General features: G+C 38.9%; 3 protein-coding genes across 6 annotated transcripts in view; 1 reads left to right on the top strand and 2 right to left on the bottom strand.

Moving 5' to 3' along the window:
• Window positions 1–173: 173 nt before the first annotated feature.
• phlda3 (pleckstrin homology-like domain, family A, member 3) lies at window positions 174–2,637 on the bottom strand. Its single transcript, XM_067592305.1, has 2 exons — window positions 1,905–2,637; window positions 174–825 (listed from the first exon to the last, which is right to left on the bottom strand). Exon 1 carries the CDS (start codon window positions 2,360–2,362, stop codon window positions 1,931–1,933), a length of 432 nt encoding a protein of 143 aa, XP_067448406.1. The 5' UTR covers window positions 2,363–2,637; the 3' UTR covers window positions 174–825; window positions 1,905–1,930.
• Window positions 2,638–3,800: 1,163 nt separating this feature from the next.
• csrp1a (cysteine and glycine-rich protein 1a) lies at window positions 3,801–13,164 on the bottom strand. Of its 2 annotated transcripts, XM_067592334.1 has the most exons (7): window positions 13,070–13,164; window positions 12,830–12,975; window positions 8,441–8,551; window positions 7,384–7,552; window positions 7,171–7,300; window positions 6,988–7,084; window positions 3,801–4,470 (listed from the first exon to the last, which is right to left on the bottom strand). In XM_067592334.1, the coding sequence occupies exons 3-7, from the start codon at window positions 8,547–8,549 to the stop codon at window positions 4,394–4,396; spliced, it is 582 nt and encodes a 193-aa protein (XP_067448435.1). In that variant the 5' UTR covers window positions 8,550–8,551; window positions 12,830–12,975; window positions 13,070–13,164; the 3' UTR covers window positions 3,801–4,393. The 2 variants fall into 2 exon arrangements, with proteins under 2 accessions (XP_067448435.1, XP_067448434.1); XM_067592333.1 differs by having other exon boundaries at window positions 12,830–13,161.
• The window catches only part of LOC137184541 (neuron navigator 1-like), a 108,238-nt gene continuing 98,885 nt past the window's right edge, over window positions 4,407–13,759 (top strand). For all 3 annotated transcript variants that reach the window (XM_067592309.1, XM_067592313.1, XM_067592307.1), the window contains exons 1-2: window positions 4,407–4,485; window positions 5,816–5,875. The gene's annotated coding sequence lies outside the window, so the exon portion shown is untranslated. The remainder of the gene's footprint in view (window positions 4,486–5,815; window positions 5,876–13,759) is intronic.

Raw genomic sequence — 13,759 nt, 5'->3', positions numbered from 1 at the left:
CAAGTTTACACCACAACTGGAAACAGATGAGCTTAGCAATTAACGGTCTGAACCTAAAGTAAGTTGCAACTGACTGTACAGCTCTAAGAGACATTAGATGTTGCAACGTGTTTTCTTTCTGTAGACAACTGAAACGATATTAAAATAGAAACTCAAGTGAAATACGTCAGCACTTCAGGATTACAGTCAAAATTTATTATTTCTTTTCAAAGATTGTAATACTGTACACGGTTTCAGCAAATATATAGCATACAATGTGCAATGAATATGAGCAAAATACTTATTCTTCATGTTAAACTTTAGAAAAACATGCAGATCTGTTCAGTCCATAACAAAAGCTTTCAAAGCCAGTCAAACGGCAAAATATTTCCATCAAAAGTAAGACTGAAGACACAAAGTGATTCCTGTTTCAGCAATGCTAGAAAATATTCAGATATTATGCCCAAAATAGAAGATATTTTTGATATATCAAGGCACAAGCGGCAAACAGAGTCCCAGCTCCATAGTTTCTGTTTAAATATTGTCATATTTTCCTTATACAGAGGTCTCCACATTGACCTCAAGAAATGAGGTCATGACAGAAAAAAACATTATCCATGCTTATACGAGATTCCTAAACTCCGTATGACAGCATGAATAAGTTCATGTAGGAAGACAAGAGGAGTGTCTGCAACACTTGCTGTCAGTCCTTTAATCCATATTCACAGATGAACCTTCTGTATAATACCCATCTTGCTGTGCACCACAGAAACAAGCCCGTTGATCTGGTGACCTCTACCCTTCTCCACTGTGATTGGCTCCCTCACAGGAAGTGTTGCAGAAAGGCTGGAGAGAGAGATTTTTATCATGTAAATGTCACTATAGATATCAGACACTGAAGCAGATGATGTTCCAGAAAGTGCTTTTGTAGTGAGTTATATTACAGTACGCTGTTGCCACGGCTACTAAGTTAATTTGGGCACTTGACTACTGCAGCTCACTTAAGGAAACATCGCTGTAGATTCCTGGACAGTGAGCTCATAGTTCAGACTTACACACCCGCTTCATGAACATTTGAGATTTCAGAGGCCAGTTTCAGTAAATAACACTGTTGTTATATGATGGCATTTATTGTGTCCAAAATGTTGAAAAGCTGAAAAGATGTCTGGGGCTCTTATCTTTGGTCACCCCAAACGTCCATGTGTCTTAATGTCAGTTAAATGCATAACAGCGGGCAGTGTGTGTGTGTGTGTGTGTGTGTCTTAGTGTGTGTGTGTGTTTAAAAATACTTGGCTGCCAAGTGAGGGAGAGGCAGGCAGATGTTATTTTGGAGGCTCACATTGCATAGTAATTATGCCCTTAAGTGAGAGTAGGTTTGTGTGCTAAGAAGACTGTGGTGCCGCAAAGGCTGATGACCATTAAAAAGAAACATGGAGATGACTTTGACTCTTCTGTAGAACATCTAAACACTTAGCTGCCACTTGTAAATAACCTTTGATGTGAACGTAGCTTGAATGCTTCTCAGCCATGTGTCACCTCATCCCCAAGAGTCTGAATGTTTTCATTCCATCCAACCATTGCACCAGCTTGTTTTGAACTATTAGCACCCATTAGACCAGAGAGGGGGAGATTACATGTGAAGCCAGCTGCTGCACTGACTGGATACTTTTAAGTCTTAGATGGTTGAGAAAACAGTAATTAATACTTGAGGTGTTAAACCTATGCTTTGGCTTGGTTAAGGTTTCACTGTTAATCTGTGATACAAAGTTGGAGGTGAACCGGAGATGTTCCAGCTGTGGGAGGGTGTGGTGCAACACTGTGTCCCCCGAAGCCAAAATAAACTAATATTTAAGCTTAAATAGGCTAAGTGGGTGAGTAAGACCTATAACCTATAGGCTGTATTTTGATGAGAAAGTCTATTTCACCTCTATCCGAGAAAGGCTTCACCAAGTCAGAGCTCTTCATCCTCTCCGGTGCTGCCCAGGTGCGCTGTAGACAGGTGCCTGTTCCTTCCAGTCTGCACGGCTTGCAGGTTCTTGTAGCGCACCAGTGCCAAAGCAATCTCCGCGTTCCAAGCCGCGCCGTCCTGCGGACACCGAAAGTCAATCTCCTTGCCTGTGGCCATGACCACAGTGAAGTACACCAGCCCTCGTTTGTACTCCACGCAGTCCACCGTGGCCATGCGCTCAAAGCGGAGCTCCTTGGCTTTGGAGCTCCACTTCGAGCCCGGACCATCACCACCACCGCCGCCGCCGCCTTTGCAGTTGTGCAGGCGCAACCCTTCATCGGTAAGCACGCAGCGCTTCTTCTTCCACAGCTGGAGAAGCCCGCTGCTGCGCTTCTCCAGCAGCCCGTCTCTCATCACTTTGGCCGGAAGAGACATGGCCACGCTGAACCGACTTCTTCAGAAAGAGGCTCAATTTAAGAGAAACACTTCAGCAGTGGCGCATTGAGATGAATCCATTAAATGCACATCCCACATGTAGTCAATGTCATGTGTCCCCCATTAAACACATCGGTTTGATGCGCTTCATATAATGTCTGCGTGTAAGTCCAATCTGTGCGTAATGACAGCGCGCAGTGGGGAGTTTGGTAGGCTGGTCTGCCTGGATATGTCTGAACATGCCCAGCTCCTCTGTGGACCTTCACAGAGCACCCCGCCTCCTCCCAGTGACGGCAGGAGAAGATCAGGACTGTTTATGAAATTCCCTGCTTGTGTGTGTGTGTGTGTGTGTGTGTGTGTGTGTGTGTGTGTGTGTGTGTGTGTGTGAGTGCACTAGATAGTTGGATTTTACAACACTCTGCATAGTGTTTATACGTTAACAGATATACAGGTAGGTGGGTTTAGCCGCCTCCCACCTGGTGAAAAGGTCACAGTGCACCTGTTTAAAAAGAGCCTGCCGCACTAATACACCTGACAGCATAAATAAAAATAGTTAACAGTATAACAGTAAAAGTTAATGATAAGTTAGTCAAATCACATCTCTCCTTTCAAAATCCAGAGAGTGTTTATGACAAGCTGCTTTCTGGAATGTGAGTGGGAGGCAAAGGGTGGATATCGAAGTAGAAATGTCTTTGTGAGTTTGTGTGAGAGAAACTAAATGAAAGGAAGAAGCATAACAAGTTTTTGAGCAGGTAGAAACAGATGACTAATCAGTCAATTACACTACTAATTATTACTTTTTGGACACTATTTCATTAGTTAAGTGTATGCAAGGAAGTGCTGGGGGCAAGCATTTCCAGTTCTGATGCAGGGTATTATTTTCTTTATATGAACCATGTTTACACATCCTGAAATAATAAAAAGTGCAACTGAGTGTAATGGCTGAAGTAATTTAAAAAGAATAATTGGTTGCATTTTCATAACAAACTTCAAAGTCTTGCTGATTCCTCTGCAGTTTCACTTCACTGCTCTGTATCTAATGTCTCAATAGAGAAAGCTTAATTATGGCATTTAAATAGCTTTTTGTCATCCTTCACACCCTCTATGGTTACATGGCTCCAATGTGGCAGATGAGCTTTGTGGGTGGAGTGAAGCTGTAATTCCAGCACTTTTACAAGACACTGTACTTACATATCATAGTGTTGCAGTGTGATGTGTCACTGCAATGTTATGAGAGGCATGGATACCAGGAACATTTGTCATTTCATGAAACTTTAACACATGTCATCCTTCAACCTACTTCACTTCCCTATTCCTTACATGCACACACACACACACACATACACACACGCGCACACAAACACACACAGTGTCACTCACATGTCCTTATGTAGGTAATATTCACTCTAATGAAGAAAACACTGGCACTAAAATCATCCTCTTTTCATTTTATTTATTGACGTGCTGTTTGGAAAGCATACCATATAAACAAGCAGTATTTACTGTGTCACATAGACTATTGTAGATCGAGTGATACTGAGATTTAAAGGATACATTAATAGTTTTTCAAGTCTGTCTTAAAGCAACAGTTAGTCATTTTTGCACAGAAGAAGAACTGTGGATTTTGGTCCCCATCACTTATATTGTAAGTGCAGTATGAACAGATCTTCTACTGGCCAATATGAACAGGAGGAATGATTATGGCAAGAAAAACCTATTTCAGTGTGTATTTGGGCACCTGACTATTGTTTTAAGACAGGCTTCAAAAATTGTGAAGTTATCCTTTAATTCACGCAGAGAAAAACAGAGAAAATGAAGATAAAAATTCCCTTAGAGCAGACCAACAATGCAGCTTTAAACAGATAGATAATGCCATAGTATTAGTAAATGTGGGTTTTGTATCCAGCTTTAACAGCAAAGACAGATCAGCTGTGGCCTATTATCTATTTATTGATTATTTCCAGTATGTGTCTGATGTCTTTTGACAGCAATCTGCCCTCTGCAGGATGAAGGCGGTAGTGCAATTGGTCTCTACTGAGTGTGCGCCAGCGCCCCGGCGCCCTGTCCGTATCCAAATCCTTTGGGACCAAAGTTTTTGGCATAACACCCTGGAGGAAAGAAAGGTAACGTAAAAAAAAATGCTTTGACATCATCATCAAATCCCTCAGTTAACCACAGTTAGTGCCTCTCGTGTAGCCTAATATTATTACAGCTAAGTCACGACTAGTTAAGCTTTAACGTTTGCCATATTTGTGACCTCCTCACTGCTTCCCCCCATGCGGTCAAAACGTTATCTTTTTAAATTTTTTTTTACCTGTTACACAGTGGTGGGTTGCTTATTAAAAGGAATTTTCGTGTACTTTCTACCTGGAAAGATTTGATATTGCCCGGAGTGAATCTAACATTTAAATCCAACATTTATTTCTATGTGTCAGTATCACAGCGGGGAGTTAAGTTAGTTAACAGTTAATGTTCAGCATCTGTTCTTCTGAGAGTTTAGGAAACAGGATACAGTTAACTAGGGCTGCAACTAACGATTATTTTCATTGTTGGTTAAGTCATGTATGAAAGTTGATAGTTTACAGTCATATATGATAAAAAAAATTCATTAAATCATCAGATTTGAGGAGCTGAAACCAACAAATTCTTGCTTTAAATAATGACTAAAACGATTATTTGATTATCAAAATAGTTGTTGATTTTTTTCTGTTGATCGACTAATCGATGAATCGACCAATCATAGATAAAATGTTTTTATTGTGCAGTTAGTGGTGACTTATTTTTCCACATGGACAGAAGAGTCTTTGAGGGTTCTGTTTTACTTTTGCATGATTATTTTTATACAATAATAATTTACGTCTGTTTTTTCTACCAAAAAAGTTCAATTAGGTAGTTAGAAATTCTTAAAATTACATCAACTCCTTCTCCCTTATTGAAGAATCTAGAATCTGTGAATATGCAAATGTTAATTTAACTGTCTAATAACTTCTCAATAACTTCACAGTGTTTGTGCACTGGAGGTCTCAGGTTTCCACATCCTACATATTGGCCTCCATACTAGTAGTAATGTCACAAAGGTTAAGGTGAGCACAGAGAAACTCTCCACTTTCAGCAGATGAATGTGAAAACAGCCGTCTAGTGTCAAACTCTGTGTCACATACATCATTCTGTGCAGTAAAGCTCAAACATTGGACTGGAGGAACAAGAAAAAAAACACATCTTTCTGTGTTAGGGGGCCCTCTGCTGTATTCTTGTGTTCATTACAAATCAGTCACCTACTCACAGGCCACTAATAATACATAACAGTTCATTTTCTTGCCCAAGTCCCCTTTAAGTATTGCAACCAAAAATGTTTTCCCCTAGTTTAGGATGTGCAGTCTTACTCTTTTAACAGTTACTGTATATGTTACATTAATACTGTGTGATGGATTATCTGTATCACATCTCTTTCAGACAAATGCAGCCTGAATGGATCAACATGGGACATCTTGCCTGGATCAGCATTGAAAACAGGTCTGACACATGATTGTCATACAGTAAAGCTACAACAAGATGACTATTACCTTATAATAGATTAAATAAAAAATTCAATCTAAGAGTGAGCTTGAACACGGTTGTAAGTGTAGGTTATTAAAGGACAGGTTCACAATTCTTAAAGTCTGTTTTAAAACAACAGTCTGGTGTCCATATGAACACTGAAAGCAATTTTCCTCACTGTAATCATTCCTCCTGTTCATACTGTCTGTTAAAAGATCCCTTTAAAAATGCACTTTCAATTTAAGTGATGCAGGCCAAAATCTACAGTGTCATTTGCACAATCATTTTGTGCAAAATTGCATTTAAAGTTTATCTGAAGCTTATATGAGGCTTCAGCAGTCTGAGTCAGTCATATCAAGTAGATATCTGCCACATTTACAATCTTTTTAGCACCACATTTCCTCTTTGTGTTTTGCTGTTGGGCTGCAGTGGAAGTATAGTAACAAAAAGAGGGACTTTGGCACAAAAAAGACTGTAATGTTGAAAGATATCTACTTGATTTGACTAATTTGGATGACTGAAGCTTCTTATAAACTTTTAAATACATTTTGCACAAAATGCAAACTGTGGTTTGTGGCCCCCATCATTGTAAGTGCATTATGAAGGGATCTCAGTATGAATAGGAGGAATGATAATGGCAAGATAAACCTATTTGAATGTCCATTTGGACACCTGACTATAAAGACAGACTTGAAAAAATATGAACCTGTCCTTTAAGGTCACATTTAGAGACCAAATGATGAAAATAAACCTAAAATTACAAAACCTCGTCATCTATAGTATTATACTTGCACTTGAACGGCAGTTTAACTGAAAGTCAACAACTTGTTTAAGACAACATTTATATTAGGTCTGGTTTATCAGTTCAGAGGATGAGTGCAGAACCACAGTTGCAGATTTGGGTCTTGTGTTAATAGTGACGACTGGCTGTCTGGTATGAATGAGTGAAATGTGTGTTGAATGCATGTTCGTTGTCAAATACAGTGTTTCAATGTGATTGTATAGTAATTTAGACTACTGTACAGGGAGCAGTATGGTATTGGTTTGGCTTTATTCTTGTATGGAAAGTGAAGACAGTGAAGTTTTACCTTTGCAGTAGATTTCTCCATCTTTGTCAGCTAGTGTGGTTGACTCAAGGCTCTTCCCACATGTGGCACAGCAGAAACATCCAGTTTTATGCCATGCCTGTAAATAAACAGAAAATCAATTTTAAAAGTCTTTTCGAGACTGTTTTTGCATGCATGCACGTGCATGTGTGTGATTCTTCATACACTGCCAGCTCCCATCACTTTCTCAGCGGCATAGACAGCCTTGCCACAGCGAGGGCACTTGTCTGACCCTCCGAACTTGTAAGCCATCTTAGATGGGTTCGGGTTGTTGGTAGGACGATGAGGAGCGGGTCTGACGGAGAGAAAGAGAGAACAAAATGTGTATTAATAACCTAAAAAGAGATCTAGAAGCATGTGTGTTTGCGTCTTACTCACTCTTCATGTGTAATACCCAAAGACTCTCCCTTGTCCATGCTCAGGGTCCCAGCTCCCTGGCCATAACCGTAGCCTTTTGGCCCGTACTTCTTGCCGTAGCACGACTTGCAGTAGATCTCATCCATATGAGAAGCAACAGTGGTGCTGTCCAAGCTCTTCCTACACACCACTGCACAAACAGACACATGCATGCGCACAAACACACATACACATATATTATTGTTTTGCATATCTGTGCACATGTTTTTGAGCACATTCTTTTGTTTCGATAGGCTCCTAACGGTTTCCTTTTATGGAATGTTTCTATTGAACGAGCATGTCATCATCTAAATTCCATCACAGGAATGTCGATTACAACGCAGGAACACAAATAACTCCACTCAGAACTCAATGAACCTACACATTTTTCAAGTTGAGGCAAAGAAAGACTTTTTATCAATACATTTCTTTTAATTGTATTTTTTCTTATATTTATATAGTTACATTAGATTTTTTTTGTTTTTGTTTAAGATGCAGGAAAAAAAATCTACCTCTCAATTATTGTAAGTGTAAGTAAATTATCTTGTTTTGTTATTCTATTGGGTAACTGTCCAAACATGGAGGGTATGATGTGACGCTACATAAGAATAGCAGCTCAACTATAATGGCACTAGCTAGAATCTGTTTTTTATCTTACTTATTAAAAATAAATGTCAAATTTCAAGAGTGAAAGTCTCTTACAAGACTCCCTAATTTACACCAGTGTTTCACATACAAATTTCACACACAGTTGGAAAATATCTGTCTCTGAGGAAGAAAATATACTAATTTTCAGTAGACCTGGATACAGGACAACCATGTGTTTAACACACTTATAGGTACTACAGTATAGCATGTGAAATGCAACAACACTATCATGTTTTTTTTTTCTTTTTAAGCAACCATGTGTGTATGTACATTTTTCTTTAAGAGTAGATGAGCAACAGTCCATATTAGGCTAGTATTTCTGTAATGATGAGTTCATTGGTTTGGTTAGATTGCTTTGACAATGACAGGAAGCAACAGAGAGTTTACTCACTGCACAGGAAGCATGACTTGTGGTAGCTCCGCCCATCACACATTACCTCCTCTGCGGAATAAACTGTCTTCTGACAGCAGCCACACTTTTTTCCTCCTCCAAATGGCATCCCTTTGTAACACATGTAGCATGAACACAGAAACACAGAAACACACTGTGATTAGTCTGAGGACTTTTAAACTTTATTTTAATCTAGATCTGGTTTATCCAGAGGCTGTCCACAAAGATACAGCACCTTAAGAAAGAGAAGTATTTCTGACCCCGGGGTGGTGATTATCTACATTTCAGAGAGGAGTAGCTGATAGTGAATAAGATAGTAGAAAAGAGTGAACAATGGGAAAGAGATTGTAGCTAAAAGCATACTAAAAGTTTTTCTTTCTTTTTTTTTCAGGCATACAATTCATGTTATTTTATTGACCTGGTTCAAAGGCCTGTAACTTACATGTGGAAAAAAAGCCTTGCATAGAAAAACAAAATGTCAATGAACTAATATATTTCTTTTTGATTTTTTTTTGTTAGAAAAGCATTTAAAGATCCATATTTGGTTCCCTGTAATTTTGGTTTTGTCAATCCAGGCCTGGGTCCTGTAATTTCACTCCTGCCAGTTCTCCGTGGTTTCTTTTAAAGACCAGCAAGCCAGCAGTTGGAAAAATAGAAGAATTTGTTTTTTGTTAATTGGTTGGATATGAAAGTCTGTCTCCCTCTTGTTGCAGTGGCTTGTCTTGAAGACTGGACACAGCAAGTGTGGAACTAATGTGAAAGCGTGACCTACTGAGTAGTTTTAAAGTTGGTAGGATGTGACAGACCCTGGCACCTTGCCTGTTTCTACCCAGTGTGATTCCCAGCGTGACCCTCCCAGTCCATTCTCGAGTATCCACATCCACATTCCTGACCGTGTAAACCCTCCCACCTCCCTGTCCCCGACTAACACAATCTACTCCCTGCCTGTCTGTCTCTTTCTACATTATTTATGCAAACTGTATCTCGCAATCAGGGTTGTATGGTTGTGTTATTAGGCAGGAAATATGTTGAAGTTGAACTTGCAGATCTACCTGGGTCAGCTTCTGTTTCTGCTGGTCAGAGGGTGGAGCTAAGCTCTCAGAGCAGAGTATGAACGTGTTAGGCCGTTTCCTATCAGCCTTGGACACGCTTCCTGTTTTTTTTAAAGCATGTCTGAATATATATATAGGCTACGTGATCCTTTGACTCATATTCCACACCCAGAGAAACTTGGCTGTATCAAATTGTCTCTCTGTCACTCTCTCTCTCTAAAAGTAAATACAACACCCCCAAATTAAACATAACGTGCTAGGCAGGTGAAAGCTGTATTAATGGTGTTCTAATAGACATTACGGCACGGATATAACATCACCCAGCTGACGGCCTGTTAGCTTAGCATGCTAATCCTATGTAAACATGGATGAGACCATATGTTTACAGACATCTGCAAACAGGAACAAATGAAAGCAGGGGGAGTTAACAGATAATTAGAATAATTATAATTATAATTAAAATTACAATAAGTTCTCTTTCAAATCAAACATCCCAAGATATGAGTGGAAAGTATTGTTATTGCAACTGCATTTATAACCTTTTTTTTTTAAATCAAACATTGCTTAATCATGTCATGCAATGCGATGCTACTTCAGTACTTTAACAACAAATATTACTCGGACCACTACAGAAAATTGCAGATGAACATTTAATATCCAGGAATTCACATTATAGAATTCACTGACTATCCCTGTAACAAACTGGCCACAATTTCGCACATTGACCATTCACAGTCCAGCAATATACTAGGTTTTGATCTAGTCTTGTTTCTGGGCGCTATTTAAAGACAACCAGTCTCACATCAAAATGTGTAATAGCTGCGTTGGTCCATAGTGCAAAATGTATTAGCCTATGCCTGTTTTTTTTGGCCGGCCTGTTTATTTCTATTGGCATGTGTCCACATCATGTGACTGTCAAGTTTCTGTCTGTTCAAACAAAAAAAATGGCTACCATTCCATCTATTCTCAGTGGAAAATGCAATATTTTAAGATAGTTACAATGCGTTTTGATAACATCTCTAGAGAGAGATGTGCATTTTATTTTCATAATCTTCGTTCAGTGAATATATATGATGTTTAGTTTGTCAGTTATTATGAAGATTCTTGCAGGCTTTCTATTGTTGCTATGGTGGTTGCATGTTGTTTGAATCATTATCTATGTTTTCCATATTTCCTTTGTACAGTCAATATTTTATTATTGTATTATCCCATTTCAAAACTGTTACTATTCCGTTCTGTAAATAGATTTTTGAAATTTCAATTTAATTTTAATATTTGTTTATTTCATTATTATTATTATTACCTTTTGTCTATTTTTATTCTTCTGTGTTGTGTTTATGGGAGTAAAGGCCAAGACACAGTCTTTGTATGCATGCATTGGCTAATAAAACAGATGCTGATGCTGGTATACAATCCCAAAACCAAGAATCATAAAGATACAAAAAAATCTCCAGGGTTGTGTAAATATTAGCCTATGCATGAATGAGAACGGGTTGGTCTTTTCAGCCCTAACCCGAACCCTAACCCAAGCATTTCAGGTCTTCCTCCAAGCCTGTAGTAATGTCAGCAGTATTATAATCTCTGAGTGACTCATTTTGGTCACTATTTCCACTAAAAGAGAAAAAAACAAACAAACAAACAAACAAAAGTAAGCTAATTAATGAAATGTAAAATCAGTTATTTGTTTTAGCTTGATCTTTGAGCTTATGAGGCTTTATTTTGAACAGATGTCAACTGTTCTGTTTTGCTGTCTTGTAGATCTGCTTGAATTGTTATCTTGTCAGTGTGACATATGAGGTCAGGATCAGATAAAGTGACAAAAATTGAAATTGAAAAAATAGAGAAGTGTTGCAAACAACAAGCAACTAGCGCAACCACAGAATTTAATCCAAGTAAGGTTCAGGGCAGCAGTGGTAAGGCAGAATGTGAAACATGGGGAAAAGTGAAAGGCCTGGATTAATAAAGGTCTTCTGGGGAGAATTAAGATTTACAGCCACACAGACACTAACTGGTGTTTTCAGGATTATTTTATACAAAGCCTTGCATTTTGAATATTTTAACATCCTGTGGAAACTACAGTGCCAGTAAGTAAGCTGAAATATCAGGAATGGGGTTTTTTTCCAGGCATTGACAGATATTTCAGAGCTTTCCAGCAGCCCAACTAGGAAAATGTGACTTGAAATGCTAAGTCAGAAGTCTCAAATAACTTTCTTTTATGTCATCGCACAGCAATTTTTGGAGGCAAGACGTCAGCGAGGAGCAGAAGAAGTAGAAGGTAAAAACTTGGACATGAGCTAAGTGTCATGTTGTGAAGATGACTCCAAGACAAAGTATGTAAATCAGAAGGAGAGAGGTTGAATAGGTGAATAATATGTTACTTTTATCTGAGGAAAAGAGGGGAAAAGTTAGTCAATATTATTTAGATTTGTACAAATAAGGGCTGTTCTGACTTGTCATGACAAGTCATCTCACAGGCCTGACAGGATTGAGGGCTGTCAGTCTGCCAAAGAGGGGAATGCATAGAGATGTGAGAGAAGGTTATAAGGAACTAGAGACTAAAAGGCTACTAGAGCCATAACTCAGATATAAAATGAGGGCAGTTCTTTTGAGAAAGACAAGGTTTATGACTGTTGTTGTTTCAGTAAGTCCCCTCCCAGCTGTCCCAATAAATAATAGTTAAACATTAAAGCTTTTCTTCAACCAATATTCATGTTTTTTCACTACATTAATAATCCAGGTATTTGTTAAGTTTATTCGAGCAATAATTCTTGTACAGGTTGATAGTGGCAGCTCTAGAGAAATGTTTTTGATAACCTGCAAGTTCAGACATGTGGGGGAGGCAGACAATTGTAAAAGAATGCTCAAATAAAAGAGTGAAGAAGAAGAAGAGAAATTTAGTTCACATCAGGAAGTCCGCTCATGAAGTAGATGTGACAGCATGTGACATCTGTATGATTGATGGCGGCGATCGATATCAGTTAGACTTGCATGCCATTTTATATCAAACTCTACACTTTGTTTGTTTTGTCTACACCAGAGAGCACAAAGATCTTTGCACGCTGTATATGATTAGTTGTTTGTTTTTGTACGTAAGCGCTCTGCATTATAGATACGTGTTCCCCATTGTGTTGCTGTTTAGCTACACGCTTCCCAAACCAAACTAACATGTCATGCCTCTTTGCAAAGTCAAATGCACGATAGCTGTTCAAACAAGAGAACAGAGTTTAGCGAAAAGATAATGCATTGACAGACAGAGTAGGAAATTAGGTAGAGCAAGAGGCAGACAGAAATCAGGAAGCTAAAGCAGTCTGTAATCCTGTATATCAACATGTCTTACCTGCAGTTAGTTGGTGCAGTCAGTCAGTGATGATAGACAGGTAGAGGTTTGACTCCCAGATCTCCCAGAGCAGCGTTAATGCAGCAGTAGGGTGTGTTCAGGAAGCCAGTGGTCCAAAGTTAGGTGGTGGAGGTGCAAGAGAAAGTCTGTAAGAGAAAGGTAAATTCTCTTACTAACACAAGTCGTATAACTTTATTCTAGTTAGTCCAGCGACACAGTACTGCCAGTGTTGGTATGTGCCTTTTTACTCTTTTACTGGTCCAGATGTACTGGAAGGGAGGAGCTTCTGTTGTTGCTGCTTCACTGTGCAAATGTGTTGTGTGTTGAGGAACAGAGGAGCTGACTCACTGGCTGAGGGAGAGAGTGAGAGAGTGAGAGCGAGAAAGGGGGGGTGGAGTTGGATTGAAAAGCTGTGTGTTGCCTTACACTGGAGAAATAGTTTATACCTACAAAGAATTAGAGCGAGAAACAGTGAAAAGAAAGATAAACCATACGCTGAGTACAAGTTAAAGTTGTGCAAGGAGCAAATTCTCAAATTTCTACATTTTAATGGCATTTTCTCCCTTCCCTTTCCTTTTGTTTCAGATTAGTACAGGCCTCTGAGAGAAAAAAAGGCAGCTAGGAATGTGTTTTTTCTCATTTATTTATTAATATCCTTGCTGATGTTAAATAGTAAAAATGTCTGGTATGTTATTCATTTCCTCCCCGTTTTATAGTAATTTTTTTCTCTTTGGTTGCAGCCTGTACTTAACGTGCATAAGACCTGACTTTTGTGCTATAAGAGAGATTTACAGGACAATCAACTAACGGTTAGGCTACTGAATGAACTCCCCATTGTTGAAACTGTTTTACAGTGTTTAGATTGTCTGTCTCTGTCCTGAAGCATCCTGCCATTACTAAAATTGCCTGATGAGGTTAAACATACTTGCC

The sequence above is a fragment of the Thunnus thynnus genome, chromosome 6, assembly GCF_963924715.1.
Source record: "Thunnus thynnus chromosome 6, fThuThy2.1, whole genome shotgun sequence".
Lineage (NCBI taxonomy): Eukaryota > Metazoa > Chordata > Actinopteri > Scombriformes > Scombridae > Thunnus > Thunnus thynnus.
The sequence above is the reverse complement of the archived record's forward strand: the minus strand, read 5'-3'. Positions and strand labels throughout refer to the sequence as shown.